Source organism: Propithecus coquereli, unplaced genomic scaffold, assembly GCF_000956105.1.
Source record: "Propithecus coquereli isolate 6110/MARCELLA unplaced genomic scaffold, Pcoq_1.0 Scaffold39, whole genome shotgun sequence".
NCBI classification, from domain to species: domain Eukaryota; kingdom Metazoa; phylum Chordata; class Mammalia; order Primates; family Indriidae; genus Propithecus; species Propithecus coquereli.
In genome coordinates, this window is record NW_012149618.1 from 3,541,323 (window position 1) to 3,558,302 (window position 16,980).

At 38.2% G+C, this 16,980-nt stretch overlaps 1 protein-coding gene across 2 annotated transcripts in view; it reads right to left on the minus strand.

Annotated features, from left to right (window-relative positions):
- Window positions 1-16,980, minus strand: part of RBKS (ribokinase) — a 91,141-nt gene that overhangs the window by 60,934 nt on the left and 13,227 nt on the right. For both annotated transcript variants that reach the window (XM_012652534.1, XM_012652536.1), the window contains exon 2: window positions 6,279-6,411. In XM_012652534.1, the coding sequence (XP_012507988.1) occupies window positions 6,279-6,411 (133 nt within the window). The remainder of the gene's footprint in view (window positions 1-6,278; window positions 6,412-16,980) is intronic.

Consider the following 16,980-nt stretch of genomic DNA (forward strand, 5'->3'; position numbering starts at 1 on the left):
TGCTCTTTTGGGTAGATGCCTAATAGTGCTATTGCTGGATTGAATGGTATTTCTATTTTTAGCTCTTTGAGGTATCTCCCAATTCTTTTCCACAGAATTTGTGCTATTGTTTTACAGGAGTTGTGAGCTTTAGCTATTTTCGGTGATTTTATGCTGGTGGGTGTTTATTGTGCTGATTTGGGTATAATGCACTTCTGAGTATTTCCTGCTGGGCAGGTCTGGTCATAACAAATTCCTTCAGTGTTTGCTTGTCTGAAAAAGACTTAATTTCTCCATCAATTGTGAAACTTCATTTTGTAGGATACAAAATTCTAGGCTGGAAGGTGTTCTGTTTAAGAAGATTGAAGATGGGGCCCCACTCTCTCCTGGCTTGCAAGGTTTCTGCTGAGAAGTCTGTTGTTAGCCTGACGGGTTTTCCCGTGTAGGTCAGTTGTTGCTTACACCTAGCTGCTTGTAGAATTTTCTCTTTCATGTTGACTTTAGCCAGGTTGATCACTATGTGTCTTAGAGAAGTCCTATTTGCTATGTATCTTCCCAGTGTTTGATGACCATTTTGTATCTGGATGTCTGAATCTCTGTTGATACCAGGGAAGTTTTCCTCAATTCCCTTGAATAGATTTTCCATGCTTTCAGCTCTTTCTTCTCCTCCCTTAGAGATACCTATAATTTGTATGTTAGTTTGCTTCACAGAGTGCCATATTTCTCTGAACAATTGTTCAGTCTTTTTTATTCTCTTTTCTACATGCTTGGATGACTGGGTTAGTTCGAGAGCCTTGTCTTCAAGCTCTGAGATTCTTTCTTTTCCTTGGTTTAATCTGTTGCTGAAGCTTTCTGCTGTGATTCGAAATTCCCCAAATAACTTTCATTTATTTAAGTTCTATTATATTCTCCCTTATATTGTCTAGCTCTTTACTGACTTTTTAATTAATTTCCTCAAATATTTTTTGGCTTCTATTTGTTGCTTCTCAACTTTCCCTTCAATCTCATTCATCTTATTTGCTATCCATATTCTGAATTCCATTTCTGTCATTTCAACAATTTCCTTGTAATTGGAGTTCACTACTGTAGCTCCATTGTGATTCCTTGGGGGTGTCAATCTGTTTTGATTTTTCATGTTGCCAGGGTTCTTTTGCTGGTTTCTTCTCATCTGCAACGTCTTTTCTCAATTCAGGGCTAATAGGTTTGCATGGCGCCTGTTCTTTGCTGGGGCTTTCCTGCTTGATTTAAAGAAGGGGAGAGTATTCAATACTCTAGAATATTGATGTGGCAGAGGGGGAGTATGCACTAGAAGCCTGTAATGCAGCTGTTCTGCTTTGGTCTGTATGCCTGTGATTGCCTTGGTTTAAGCCTGTGCTGGATGCTGTTTGTGCTGGGTGATGGGTTGTTCACCAGATAGTCGTAGGATGTTTGAGTTGGGAGCTGGGTGAGACCCTTTTCACCAAGGGGATTGCTCTATCCAGGGTCTTCCTGCAGAGGTGACAGTAACAGCTGGGTGAGGCTATCTAGGCAGTGGTCATGGGTTCTTGGGCTGTGGGCATTTGCTTGAACCAGGTTGTGGTGTACTGGTGGCTTGAGGTTGTATGGGGGGCCTGGTGGAGCGTTGGACTTTGGAGCAGTTCTTTTGGCCCTGTGGTGGGGGTAGAAGCTCTGGGGTGGGGTTTTGGGAACTAGGTGCAGTGCTGGAGTCTTGGGGCAGTGTCCTGGGCTTGGCAGGAACTCTTGAGGATAAAAGGTAGAGCTTAGGGCTCCACATAAGAGCCTCAGAGCCAGGACTGGGGAGGAGCCCAAAGCAGGGCCTCAGAGTAGAAGCAGGGCCATGTAGGAGGTGGGGCTGATCAGGCCTGGAGGGCAGGGTCAGGGCTCAGCAGGCAGGAGGCAGTTGGGGCCTGGAGGGCGGAGTCAGGGCTGAGCAAGTGCCAGGCCGTTCCACTGGCTTGGGACCATGTGGCTGCCAAGTCACATGGGTAGAGGTTGGCTCTGGTGGCCCAGGGACCACGGAGTTCTCCCCACCACCCCCAGGACCTGCCGAAGCAGTCGCCCCAAACCTCCCAGGTTGGAGCTTGTGGTACCCCAGTCAATTCCAGTGCTCAGATCCTATTGTACTGTAGGGGAGGGGCAGCTGGCTTCCAGTCACAGGTAATGGCTCGGGGGAGCCTCCAGTTGTCTGCTCCCTCCCCAGCCAAGTTCCAACTGGCACCATTTGCCAGAGGGCTCAGGATGGCTTTAGCTGCTGCCTGATCCCCACTGTGCCTGTTGTCTGGTGCAATGACTCTGCACAGACTCCAAGCAGGTCGCTGGTCTGACCACGTAGAGGTCTGTGGTGGTAAAGGGAGTCCTCTCACAATTCGCAGTGCCTGCAGGGTGAGCACGGTGCCCCAGTGCTCTATCTTCCTATTCTTCCTCACATATACTTTGATCTTGTCAAATATATCACCCGTCACCTTTTTTTTTCCACACTGAGTATCCCACATTGCTTCTCTTTGATTTCACAATGTTCCTTCAGGGGAGAGCAATCTGTACGTAGGCAGCTGCCTGCAATTTTCACTTCTTTCCTTGAGAGTGTTGTGCTGTCAGGCTGCTTCTAGTCCACCATTTTTTTGGAGGGTTATTATCACTATTATATTCAACAGCTATAAATTTATTCTGTCAAATTGCTATAAATGATTCTAATTGTTTAATCGCAATTCCTGTACTGTCTGGACCAGTGACAGATTTACAGCCTGGCCCTGGCCTGAGCACTGCCCTAACGTACTGTCACAGAACTTTATGCCCAACTGCTGTGAAGGGAAAACAGATGGCTACCTGTATTAAAGAGTTGTTTAGATAGTCTCAAATATGTTTGAAGGAAACAAGACCATGTAATTTCTCGAAGGTCCTCCCAGTTTGCTGATTCCTGCCTGGGTCATTTGCGTCCATGCCTGCTGGTGGCTTTTGGGCTCATACTGGGCCACTCACTGCATCTTTACCCTAACATGGTCCTCCCGAACTACCAATTTCTGATGTGCAGAAATAACTTCCTCCTCTCTTTAAACATTTGGCTTCAACGGAATAGAGGAGGAAGAAACACTTAAATCAGGTAAAGTGCTATGAAAGATGTCCTAATAGGCTCTTTGCCCTGGGAAGATGACTTTAATTTCCTACAAAATTTGCCTGATTTTCGATCTCAAAATACCATCTTCAATTATTATTGGATTTTAGCCTTGGCCAATTAGTCAAACACTGACTATGTAACTGTTAACTACTTGAAGTGTTTCATTATACCTATATCACTCTACAAATATTGATAAAACTATAGCTTTATATTTTTTGTCACAATATCTTGACAAATATTTCTCTCTAGCTTAATATGTTTTCCCTGTGCCATCAAACAATCTTACTTCATAAGAGCTTGAATTCTAGTTTGTTGTGGGGCAGTAGTAGGTAAATGAATGTTGCTAAGAAAACCATAGGAAACTTTCTACCTATTTTTGTTTTGCTCCATCTGTTCATTTTTATCGTGATTAATTTCATGACTTTGGTTTGTACTTGGAACTTGTCATCTTTAAAAAACTACTACATAGAACGTTTGGCTAATATGCTTAATAAAAATATATTTTACAATGGAAAAAATACCAGGAATGGGTAGATCATAATAACTTCTATTATGAAAAGATACACTATTTTTCTTCTGAAGAAGAATATTACGTGATTTGTTTAGGCCTTTAAGTAAATCCATGTCTAAAGGTCCCAGGTTATCTGAGCAAAGTTACCTGGATAGGTTTTAGCTGAAGTTATGTTTTCTCATTCTTTACTGTACAGACACCAGGCTAAATTCCACTGTGAGGCTAAACATTATATGACTAAATCAAGGCACAGTAGATGTGCAGAACTTTCAAAATTGTAGAGATGCTAACATAGACCATCACACACAGATCAGAATAAAAAAAATGGCACTTTTGCTTTAATCAATCTTCTAACTGGAACATTTCCCAAAGTACAGCCACCTGCCTTCTATTCCTCTCACATCCACTGGTATGGTTTCATGATTCATTTCCCAAGTTCAGTTCCATAATTCAAATATTTATTTTGCATTTCTCTCTGCCTCAAATTCAACAGAGCTAAAATGAAACCAATCTCAAAATCTTAGGGTTGGATAAGATCCAAGGGACATCTAATCTTGACTTCACCGGTTGGTTATGTGAATAGCTTCCACAATGCTTCAAAGAGGGAGGGGTTCACTAATCTCTTCTTTAATGTCTCCAGCTCTAGGGCACTTCCCTCTTCCCAGGGCAACCATTTTGGGAAACTAGCTTCCAACTCCAATTCTACGTCTAGGTTTTCCCAGCCAGGAAATTATATTATCCTCTTTCCAGTTCCCAGGTCCCCTTAAGTCAGTACCATCTGATTACTCCCCAAACCCTTCATATCTAACTAATCAAGTATGGGATGGGTCAGGCCTAAAACTTTTAATCAGCCCCCTTTCACAGCCCCATAATTCCTGGAATATAATTAATTGCTGATTAGTTACATTGATATTTTAAATCTATCAAGAGCTCAACTTTAGCAAATGAGGGTTTTTTACTTTGAATCTTGTGTTTCATGTGATGTTTTTGACCAGATAGCCATGAGAATTATATCATGTTAATCATAAGTTAGAAATAAAGCTACAGTTCATTAGCAGATGAAGTGATAATTATATAGTTTATACATCATTTAAAGACTCCTATGGAGAGAAAAGTGCAAAATGCAATGAAAAATGACATTTCAGAGAAATTTTGGTTAAATCTATATAGTTCACAGGAGAGAGCTCATTCTTCTAAGTTTCTCATATTTTTCTTATCCTCTACTGTGCAGACCCAACCTAGCTTTCCCTAAAGAGATACCCCTAAGTCCCATAATCTGTCTTTCCTGTTATACTAGTACTGTAATGCTAGCACCTTAAAATTTCATGAAAAATGCAAAATTTGAACCTTTAGCAGCCAATTTTATTTATTTTCAAATTATTTCAGTAGGATGGATAAAAATAGGGCTATAGTATGTTACATTTCATTTCTCTACATATCTGAAAACAGAACTATGCCAAAAGATCAGTTATGTGTATTCATTAAGTCCCAGGGTGCTTTCTGATCTAAAACACAGCATTAGAAGAAAATGACTTAGAGGTTGAGTAAATCACCAGTTACTAAGTGTCCAAAAGCTGTATTGCTGCAGTGAAACCTGCTAAAAACAGGATGACTAATGCTGTCGTTTAGAAGATGGACTTTAGAAACCCACTGGAATAGGCTAATTCCCCTCACTTCTCACACTCCACGTATAAACTCATTATCTTCAGGGAATGCAGCATTAAGTTATTTGAGCAGTGCTACTTCCCAGAGGATTTAATGAAGTAGAAATTAATATAAAGGACAAGGAAGATAACTCTCTCCTAAATTTAGATCTTTAAAAACAATGAATTTCCACAAGAATTGAAAATAGATACTCAAACAAGTATATGTATGTGCACGTTCACAGCAGCACTATTCACGACAGCCAAAAGGTGCAAATGGCCCAAGTGCCCATCAGTCCATTCATCAATAGATAAACAAATTGTGGTATATCCATACAATGGAATATTATTCAGCCATGAAAAGGAAAGAAATACTGATATATGCTACAAGGTGGATCAACCTCAAAAACAGTATACTAAGTGAAAGCAGCCAGACACACAATGTCACATAATATATGTTCCACTTATACGAAATGTGCAGAATAGATAAATCCAGGCAGACAGGTGGTCGTTAGGGCCTGGGAGGAAGGAATGGGGAGGAACTGCTTAAAGGGTAAGGGGTTTTACATTGGAATGATGGTAATGTTCTGGAACTGGATAGAAGCAGTGGTTGCAGAACACTGTGAATGTATGAAATGCCATTGAATTGTTCATTTTAAAATGGTTTAAAAAAATAAAAACAATGAACTCAAATCTTGCTCTGTTGCCTGGACTACAGCACAGTGATATGATCATAACTCACTGCAGCCTCAAAGTCCTGGGCTCAAGCAATCTTCTTGCCTCAGCCTCCTAAGTAGCTGGGAATACAGGCATGCACCACCACACCTGGCTAGTTGGTTTTTTTTTTTTTCCTGGAGAGAAGGGGTCTCACTATGCTGGTCAGGCAGGTCTTAAACTGGCCTCAAGTTATCCTCCCACCTTGGCCTCCCAAAGTGCTAGGATTGCAGATGTGAGCCACGACACCTGGCCTGAATTCAAGTCTTGAAACCAGATTCTTGCCTCTTGAATCCTCTCCACTATACTTTACACTTACCTTGCACACCATGGATGTCTTTGCTCCAAGCCTAGCAGCTTGGACACACTGGTTGGCACCTTTCCCTCCAAAGCCAATAAAAAACTTATGTCCATGGATGGTTTCTCCAGTTTTTGGCAAACGAGAAGTAAGACTATTATAATTTAAAAAGGGAAGAGAAAAAGCACATTGGTAACTATAATCAATTTAAGTTCTTTAGAAGAGAGAAAAGGCTGTATAATGGCCTAATTTGTCCTAACAATTAGAACTATGAATAGAAGCAGGGAAGATTACCTTTTCCTTTAAGATAATGTTAAGTAGTTTTCATCACTATCAAGAGTACATCTTATTGACAGAATCCTTCTCTCTCCCCCACAGCTCACTATTATAGTTCTACTTCAGATGTGGGTTCCTAGTGTTTGTACTGCATCAGGGTTATTCATGGGTAACTTTGTGTCATATTCTCCTTCCCAATGTCCAGCACAGAGCTTTATTCACAGTGAGATTTAATAAACGGGATGAAGTTAATGTATGTTTCTGTACAGGTTTCTCAGGTCACTGTAACAAGAAGCAGGAAGTATACTAGGATTATGATATTCCAGTACAAGACCTAAGGAGAAGAGGGAAGTTGGAGTTCCAGGTACTAAAGAATCTTATTTGTTTACCTGGGTGTGGGTGGGAGTGTAGTATTTAGAGGACAGGATCAGGTTTTAGTCCTAGTCCATCCTGCATACTATGTCAGTTAATGTGCTGACTCAAAAAGAATATTGACTTTAAAAAATAGATCTTAAAGAGCTAAGTTTAGTTTTTAATTTTTATTATGGAAAATATCAAACATAAAAGTAGAGAAAGTAGTATATTGACTTCCCTTACCCCTATTCACCCATCACCCAGATTCAATAATTATGAATTCATAACTGCTCTTGTTCCAGTCTATACCATCATTGACATCTCTAAGAACTAAGGATTTTTACTGTAATGTTATTGCTTAATGATTGATAGTACTAAATGAGGCAAAAAGGGTACGAGGTTTGTTCTAGGATATGAATTTCATATTATTAAAAATGGAAGATATGAAGAAACAAAATCTTTGAAGGATGGAAGGAAATGACTGACTCCTCTTCTACTTGGCAAAGGGGCAAGTAAAGAAAATGGGCTCAAGTGGCACTGGCTGATTGGCCACAACAAAGTGGGCTAAGGACCGGAGGGAGCAGATTGAGAGAGGGTTAAGTGTGACCAAACAGGTTAATTAGCTTTAGATAGGAAAGGCAGGCCAAGACATGAAGTTCCACTGAGAACCTACACTGCTTTAGCAGATTAGGGATTTATATTAATTTCTCAAATAGACTGTGATCTATCTGAAACCATTATCTTACTCTATTAGAGTAACTGAATGATGCCAATTCTGATAGGTCACTAATAGCCTGTTTGCAACGGGATGACATATAACTGATGCCAAGAACACACGATTGTTTCAATAAAGACCAAGATTAATCTGTAAACCTCTTTTATGTAGTTCTCAAAGTGTCAATAAATTGGGCTGAACTACTTCATCCCCTAGCAGTGCACTGTCAAATATGGCTGAGATTCAAAAGAGACTCATCGATAATTTGAAAACATCCCACTCCTCCCCTTTTAAATTCTATTTTTATCTTGGATTCTAAATGCATTTATAGTACTGATGAAAAAAATATACATGTAGAAGGTTCACTTCTGAAAAAGGTACTCAATCAAGAGAAAAATGGTTTTAATGTAATGTTATTATCCTGTCATTTAATTTAGCAATGACAGTGATGATGAGATTTTGATTTGCATCAGAAATCTTAAACACTTTAGGATTCTGTTATGAACAGGCAATGATGAGTAATCTGTGTGATTGAGTAACTATGTGAATTCTTGGCTTATTGATGCTGCTACAAACAACACTCAAAACAACCTTAAAAAGAAAAAATATCCAGTGCAGCTAAAAACAGGCCAAATAACTTAATTAGTAAGACTGTCACTAAAGAAACTTACAACTTCCACTGTATCTATACTTAGATCTGGGTCACAATTCACTGGCTTGAATCAAGTGTATTTTTTATTATTAACTGTGAGAAATCATAAAAAATATATCACCAGATTATTATTGGGATCTATATGTATGTGGGAGAGGGTGAAATCAGGGGGACAGTGTGTGTGTGTGAGATGTGGGAGCAGATGGCTGGGATTTAAACTCATTTCTAAACAACTTATATTAACACAAACATTGTATTAATTCAGTGATCATTGAAATTCTTCACTCCTTTGGTATTTTACTATTTTCTTTTCTTTTCCTTCTGTATCTTTTCCCTACTCTTGTTTCTTTCTTTCCTTAATTGTAGATTTTCCCTGCATCAGGACAGGGACCAAGTCTGTCATATTCCGCATTTTATACAAAGTGCCTGTCACTTAGTGTGAGGTTAACAGATATTTGCTGACTGCAGGAATCTTTGTAAGAGTCTCCATTTGTCTCTCTTCCATGTCTCTGCTGTGTAGCATCCATTTTTGCTTCTGAATTGAGGATGTGGAGGTGTTGGTTAGGGAAGGAGGAGGAGACTGGCAGGGGAGACTGGGCAATTATCTGGCAATAACAATTCCACGTTTTACCAGATCTTGCCCACTGTACTCCTAATATTAGCAACATTCCTCTTCCACAAGCAAGAACTGTAGCTGTAAGTCATATCATCATTCCTTTATTCACGCACTAATTCAATAAATGTTAATTCAGTGGTTCTTGATGTACTTCCTATAGAGCAAAATCAACTTGCTGCCAATGGCATATCTAACTTTGATGCAAAAAACAAAACAAAACAAAAAAACCCAACAACAACATATCACAGACAAGGAGATTAGTATGATTTGATTAATTTTTTTTAAAAGGAAAAAGATATATGTTCTCACATAACATGTTCATGCATGGAAAGTGAAATGTTAAATGACAGGTATCCACGGAGAGGGATGGGGAGTAAAACTTTATGTTTTACTTTATATACTTGTGCACATAAATATATACAACAAGAATATCTTAGTGTATTATGGGGTATCACTTATCGCTACTTTAGATTCATCTGGCTTCCCTGTCTCATTTTCTAGTCACCAAGTTCTTCATGGGCACCAGCTGGTTTCTTACAGGTGCAACCTAATGCAGCCTTGCCCAGTGCTGCTCTCTTCCCACTCCAGGTCTCCTTGTTTCTTTGCTGTGGCTCCGCAGGCTGTCCTGAAGGACTGAGCAGCCAGGTTGCCTGTGTAAGTGGCCAACTCAAAAACGTTAAATATCTTTGTATAGGCTCTTCCTTCTTCCCTGTCCCTTGCTCTTGCTTCCTGGGTTATAGTGCTGAACAGAGTGTAGTGCTTAATCGAGTATTAAGCCTTTGTCTTATGCTCTGCTTTCTGTTAAAGACTGAGATAGTTTATTACTTATTTCATTTTTTTTTAAAAAGTATATAAAATGAAGAGTGGAGAATGGAGTAGAGAGAGAATCTAGAAAGTTGGCAGCAGCATTTCTGAATTGTAAATCCTAATTTACTTTGAATTAGACTTTCCTATGCTTTTTTCTTATTTAAATCATGACACTGTATTGAGGTTCAAGAAAGAACCTGCACAAAGCAGCATCCCCTGGATGAAAGCAATGCTATGATTCACCCTAATTCAAACATGAATTTTAGCAGGATGCCAAAGACAGACAATTAAAGTGCTCAAAGAAAAAAAAAATCAGGAGGCAGTACTAGTAGAAATACACTGTTACTACCTTTTCAAAGTTAAAAGAGCATAAATTTCTAAATGAGGGAGAAAACACAAACAGAAAAATCCATGCATAAGAAGTATATTTGAATTTAAAACAAATTCATAGCTTTAAAAATGTCACAACATTTTTAAGTTGGACAAAAGGGAACAGTGATAAATGTTCATGGATGGCCCCAGTCTTCCCTGCCATGAGAGGCCACGTGGTTAGAGCCTGGGTGTGCCAGGCAGGAGGCCCCAGCCACTTACTGATGGTATTATCTTTGACAGCTTTCCCTTCTTTGAACCAGCTTCTTCTCTTGCAAAACAGGTTTAATAATACTTGTCAACTCCTTAAATGCCTGGGTTTTGTGCTCAGAGTTAATTCACTGACAGGTGTTACCAGAACAACTTATCAATTGCTTTTAACTTCTTGACAATGATGTGGTTTTTATGGATTCTCAGAGATTATTCAAACCAAAGGAACGAATGACCTGGTGATATGGGGATGAGAAGTCTTTCAACCAAAGAGGTCACACTAGTACAGGCTTCAGCCAAAAGTCAAGGAATATGTTGCTTTTTGGTTTTTGCATTAATCTTTTCTTCTTCTGACTGTAAGCTTCTGACAACAGAAGCCTCTGTAACAGAAGATTGTACTGTTAGCTATTACCCAATTAAAATTCATTACACTAATTTATCACTTATTGCCTGTATTCTTCAACCATATCTGTTCTTTTCAGCATTTGTGTATGTCACATTTAAAAGGCTGAGAGTAATTTTAAAATCAAGTTAGTGACATCTATTTCTACCTTTGTAAAAACCTCCCAATTAAAAATTCATTCTATGGTCCCTAACCCTAAATTTGCAGACATATATGTGATTTATTTAAGGCAATGAAACATAAATTATGCTTTAAACAGTTCTTAGCTGATTTTGATTTCTAACCCTTATCTTCTCCTAGCTAAAAAGTCTGTGGCTAAAATGTCATCTTGTTTGGAGATACAGCTACTCTTGAATTTACAGAGCAGATAAATAACACTCTAGCCAGAAGTGGCCAGCCTTTCAGGTGTCGGATCCTCGATCTCTACTTAAAATTTACTTATGTGCGTAAAAGTGTACTAGGCAATGGGGCAGACAATAAAGATGACTAAGTTACGGTCTTCTCCCCTGTTATAGCCTGAAAAGCCTTACTTCAACCGCATCTCTGCTCATGTTACCTCCTCCGAGGACTTCCCAGGCCACCTTACAGGAGACACCTCATTCCTGATGTAATTTTTGTTAAGTATTCACTCATTCATTCTGCCAACAAACACCATGTTTCTGGATCGGAGGCAGCATCTGAACATTTATAACCACTTTCGTTCTCCATGTCCCAATCCCCCATGGGGTGACGTGATGAGAGGAACCCCCAAGTAATGAATTCTTGTGCTGATATAAGGCAGCTGACCTAGCTGCTGCTCCTCGTCCCTTCTGGGGTAGGGGGAAGAAAGAGGAGGGGGGTGCCACATATTCAGGACCTGCTGACCTTTGCTGTGTAAACAAATCTTCTCAGAGAGAAAGGGGGCCGGTTTCCAGGTTTACAATCCCTGGAATGAAAACAAATTATCCTGGGGAGAAGCCTCTAAATCTCTCCACAGGTCTTTCACTTCCAAAGCTTGTTTGCCATTCGAACATTCTTTAATCCAGATGCCAGGAACCTTTGCTCAGAAAGTGCTGATCATGCAGAGACATGAAAACATTCACGAAGCATTGCTGCCCAACAATTTTCTTCATAGCAATATCACTACCTGACATTACAATACTCCTATCTTTCCTCTTTCCTCCCTTTTTTGGGATTAACTGTATTCCATTTTATCTTCTCTATTTTTGTTATAACTTTGCCTTTTCCCCCTATGGTAAAAAAAGGATTGATCTAGGGTTTAAATAGGTCTCTTTAACTTATCACAGTTTATTTTCAAACATTACTATACCACTTTACATAAAAATGTAATTTACTTACAATAGTACATATTCTTCCATCTCTCCTTTTCTGACCTCTGTCATACATTTTACTTCTATGTGATACAAAACTTACAATACTGTGTTATTACTTTTTAATTTAAACTATCAATTGCCTTTTGAAGAAATAAATAAATGAAGAAAAAGTCTTTGTATTTACCCATATATGTACCATTTCTGAAATTCTTTATTCCTTTGGAATGATCTGAGTTTCCATCTGGTATCATTTTGGTTTCAACTAAAGAACTTCCTTAAAGATTTATTATAGTGTGAGTTTTCTGGTAATAAATTCTCTCAACTTTTGTTTTCCTAAAAAAGTCTTTATTTCTCTTTATATTTGAAGGATATAGAACTCTATGTTGACAGTTTATTTTTCAAGCACTTTAATGATTTCATTTCATTTTCTTCTGGCTTGCATTGTTTCTGAGAAGAAGTAAGCAATCGATCTTTGTCCCCCTGTATGTAATATGTGTTTTTCCCCCTCTGGATTCTTTTAAGAGTTTCTAACTGATTTGCAGGAATTTGATTACACTGTGCTTTGAGGTGGTTTACATTATGTTTATCCTGCCTGAGTTTCATTGAAATTCTTAGATTTATGTGTTTATAGTTTGCATCAAATTTGAAAGATTTTCAGCCATTATTTATTCATATATTTTTTGTCTCTCTTCCTCTCTCTCCTTGTCTTCTTAGACTCCAATTACACATATGGTAGACCATTTGTTCCACAGGTCACAGAAGCTCTGTGCATTTTTTTCTCTGTGCTTCAATTTAGATTACCTTTATTACTATTAATATGTCTTTGAGTTCACTTATCCTTTCTTCTGTAATGTACACTCTGCTGGTTGGGTCCATCCAGTGAATTTTTCATTCAGATATTGCAGTTTTCATTTCATAGACCTCTAATTTGGTTCTTTTATATATCTTCCATTTTTCTCACGTTCATGTTTTTTTTTTTAAATCACTGAGCATATTTATAATGGCTCTTTTAAAGTCCCTTTATGCTAATTCCACCATCCCAGTTTTTCTATTTTGACTGTTTTTTTTTCCTCTTGGTTATAGGTCACATTTTCTTGATTCTTTGCATGTCTAGTGATCTTTAATTGGGTGCTGAGCACTGCAAATGTTACATTGTCTTTTTTTTTTTTTTTTTGAGACAGAGTCTCACTCTGTTGCCCCGGCTAGAATGCCGTGGCATCAGCCTAGCTCACAGCAACCTCAGGCTCCTGGGCTCAAGCAATCCTACTGCCTCAGCCTCCCAAGTAGCTGGGACTACAGGCATGCACCACCAGGCCCGCCTAAATTTTTCTATATATTTTTAGTTTTCCAGCTAATTTCTTTCTATTTTTTAGTAGAGATGGGGTCTTGCTCTTGCTTAGGCTGGTCTCGAACTTCTGAACTCAAACAATCCACCCGCCTCGGCCTCCCAGATGCCAGGATTACAGGCGTGAGCCACTGTGCCTGGCCATTACATTGTTGAATGTCTTAATTTTGTGTTTTTTCAAAAGGTTTTACTCTTTGTTTTCCCATGCAGTAAAATTAATGTGGATTAGCTTGATCTCTTTTAAGGACTTTTTAGATTTGTTAGGGTGGGTATAGAGTAGCCTTTACTATAGGGCAAGTTTATCCTTTCTACTAAGTTGCGGTCCTTCTGGGATCTCTGTAGAATGAATGCTCCAGAGATTCAAAAATGTCTCTGGCTAAATGGTACCTGACACCTCCCATTCCTATATAATTTCGGGAAAATATTCTGCTTATAGGTCTCTAATAGTTGCTTTGTGGAGTTTCTATGTATGGCCATTTAGTACTTAGCAATAGACTCAAGGGGACTCCTGTGCAGATTTCTGGAGCTTTCCAATGAGCTCCTTCTCCAATACTTTCCCACAAATTCTAGCCTCCTTAGCCTCCCTAAGCTATAAACTCTGTTTTCTCAACTTATTGATAATGCTTTCCTTGAGTTCCTCCTCTCTGTGCCAGGGTCAGGAATATGTTTTATTTCCTTTCTCTTCTGGATAATTCTCCTGTGCTACCTGTTGTCCAGTATCTGAAATGGCCGTTTCATATATTTTGTCCCATTTTCTAGTTATTTCTGGTGGGAAGGTAAGTCTGTTACTTACCTTCTACTAGTTACTACAACATGATCAGAAGTAAATATTTTTGAATGAATATTCTACACCTTAAAAGACACTTACATAGAAACTTGAGAGGAAAGATGCCTAGGTATATAATAAATAATCCGATGGGGTGAGAGCCAGACAAAAGTGCTGTACATGACTATAGCCAAAGGGGAAAAGTAAAGCAGTTGTTAAATTTCCAAACTGGAACAGTGATTATGTGATGAGAGCCCTTATAATCATTGTTCAGGAATATGGTTAGAATACTGGGGACTAAAAGGAGCACATTCTTTCTATTCTTCCAATGTGGCATGGAGGACTGAGTGTACAAGGTTCTGGGAGAGGAATATAGCTCAAAATATTGCAAATGTAGTTCAAAATTAAAATACTATCTAATATTAACAAATATTTTTGGATATTTATATATATATAAAATTGTGTGTGTGTATATATATTATATAATATGTATATCTATACCTCCCTTACTCCCAGTTGAGAACAGTCCTGGAGAAAGAATAGAGGTTGGATAGGGAGGTAGGCAAGCAGCTAATTTTGGAACTAGAAGATGCAAGAGGAGAGGGCAGGCAAAAGGTATGTATGGGGTATTAGGAAGTGAGGATTGGACAACTATAGGATGGCAAAAGGTATGTGTGTAAGGGAACTGGAAAGTGAGAAAATCAGGATGCAGAAAAATAGAGCAGAAAGGGAACTAGAAAGACAAAGGCATTTGTCAGACTTCCTGATGAATAACTTTTAAATTCACTTAAGAAGTGAAAAATATGAATTTATAAAACAAGAAACATGATAGTGACAAATAACCACAAAACCAATATTTTATTTTCTATTTTGCCAATTAATTATAGTAAATTTTTAATTACAAATGACTTCTGTCACCACATTATAATTATCTGGGCTACATCTTCCTGCCATCTGCTGGTATGGTTTAAAGAAATAAAAACAGATTTTAATTTTATCCTAAGCAAAATATAATTACAAGGATAAATCAGCGTAACAAAAATTATGTATTCTAGAATCAATTATTAAATTTTAATTTATCTACTATTTTTGGGTTTTGGTGATCATGCTCCTTTCATATTCCTATCATGAATAAAAAAACTGATTATATTATATTTGAACGCAACAACACATATTTAAGATGGGTTAGGGGAGGCGTTATCATCATCTCTGTTTTAGGGAGAAAGTGAGAAGTCCAAAAAGTACTGGCTTATCAAAAATACACAGCTGTTAGGGAGTTGAGACTGAATTTTAATTCAGGTCTTCTGATTCCATTGCTATAGTCTTTTAACCGCACTATGCTACTTTCTTTGACAATCAGCATTCTTAATATTTTGGCTGTAATACTGGATATTCAGTAGATAAAGCAAACAAATGTTTAACAGTCATTTATATAAGAGCATAAAAAACACATTCTGTACTAAAAAAGACCCATAGTTCATCCCTTTCCAGCACTACTTCTTTTGACTATGGAATTAGTGAAGTTACAGAGGAAAGAGTCGTGGCTTCTCTTACAGTCTCATAATAGTGCTCATTCTTAAAATCTCATTTGTGTTTCAAATATCTTTGCATATCATATTCTCCGTGCCTGAAAGTTTTTTCACTTGTTTCTCAGCTGAGCTAATCCATTCACATCCTTTAAAATTAGATAATCATTTCCTCTTGGAGTCCTAATGTAACAATCCAATGGGGTTAAGTTCACTGCCTCTGCTCTCTGGCAGTGTTTCTCTCACAGCACGTAGCACATTCAGTTTTGTTTCACTATGGCCTAAAACTGTGCCTGTAAACACCATCTACCCAGTAAACATGTATTGGAATAATTAATACATTATTAGTGAGAGAACCATTTCTTGAATGTTAATCATATGATAAATGCTGCAATAAGCATTTTATGACCATCAATTCACTTAATCATTACATTGACCCCATGAGAAAGTCATTATTTTCATCCCATTTCACAGATAAGGAGAGTGAGAATCCCAGAGATTAAAAAACATACCCATGTTCACCCAGTAGAAGATGGCAGAGCCAGGATTTAAAGCAAGGTTCGTTTGACTCCAAAACTCATTATAAAATATTATCCACAAATGTACCTAAAGCCCCTTGGACATATTTATATTTCAGGTTTTTATGATTCCTTGTGTAATTTCTAGTAGTTATGCTTCTGCAAACTGAACCAAGATGCCAAGATGGAAAGGCCAAATAATGGTGCTCCTTTCCTACAGCTCAGAAGGAACTTCGTATTATCACAGCTGAGAGACTATATGACCAGGTATGGTGTCATTTATACGGTGATGTGTTCCTTTGTGCCAGCTAAGAATAACATAATATTTATGCACCCAACTCAGGAGCACCCAGATACATAAAGCAAACCCTATCTGATCTAAATAGCATGATAAACAATAACGCCATAGTAGCCAGGGATTTCAACACCCCAATGAATGAACTGAACAGATCTTCCAAACAGCAAATAAGCAAAGAAATAATGGACTTAAACAGAGCTCTAGAACAAAAGGGTCTAACAGACATCTACAGAATATTCCACCCAAATAAAGCCGAATATACATTCTTCTCATCAGCTCATGGAACTTTCTCCAAAATTGATCACGTACTAGGCCACAAATCAGACCTCAACAAATTAAAAAAAATAGAAATTATACTATGTATCTTCTCAGATCATAGTGGTATAAAATTAGAGTTCAATTCCAGTAGAAATACTCACCACTTCACAAAGTCATGGAAATTAAACAATGTATTATTGAATAACTATTGGGTCAAGGAGGAAATACAGAGGGAAATCAAAAGATTCTTCGAACTAAATGATAAAGGGGACACACATTATCAAAATCTGTGGGATA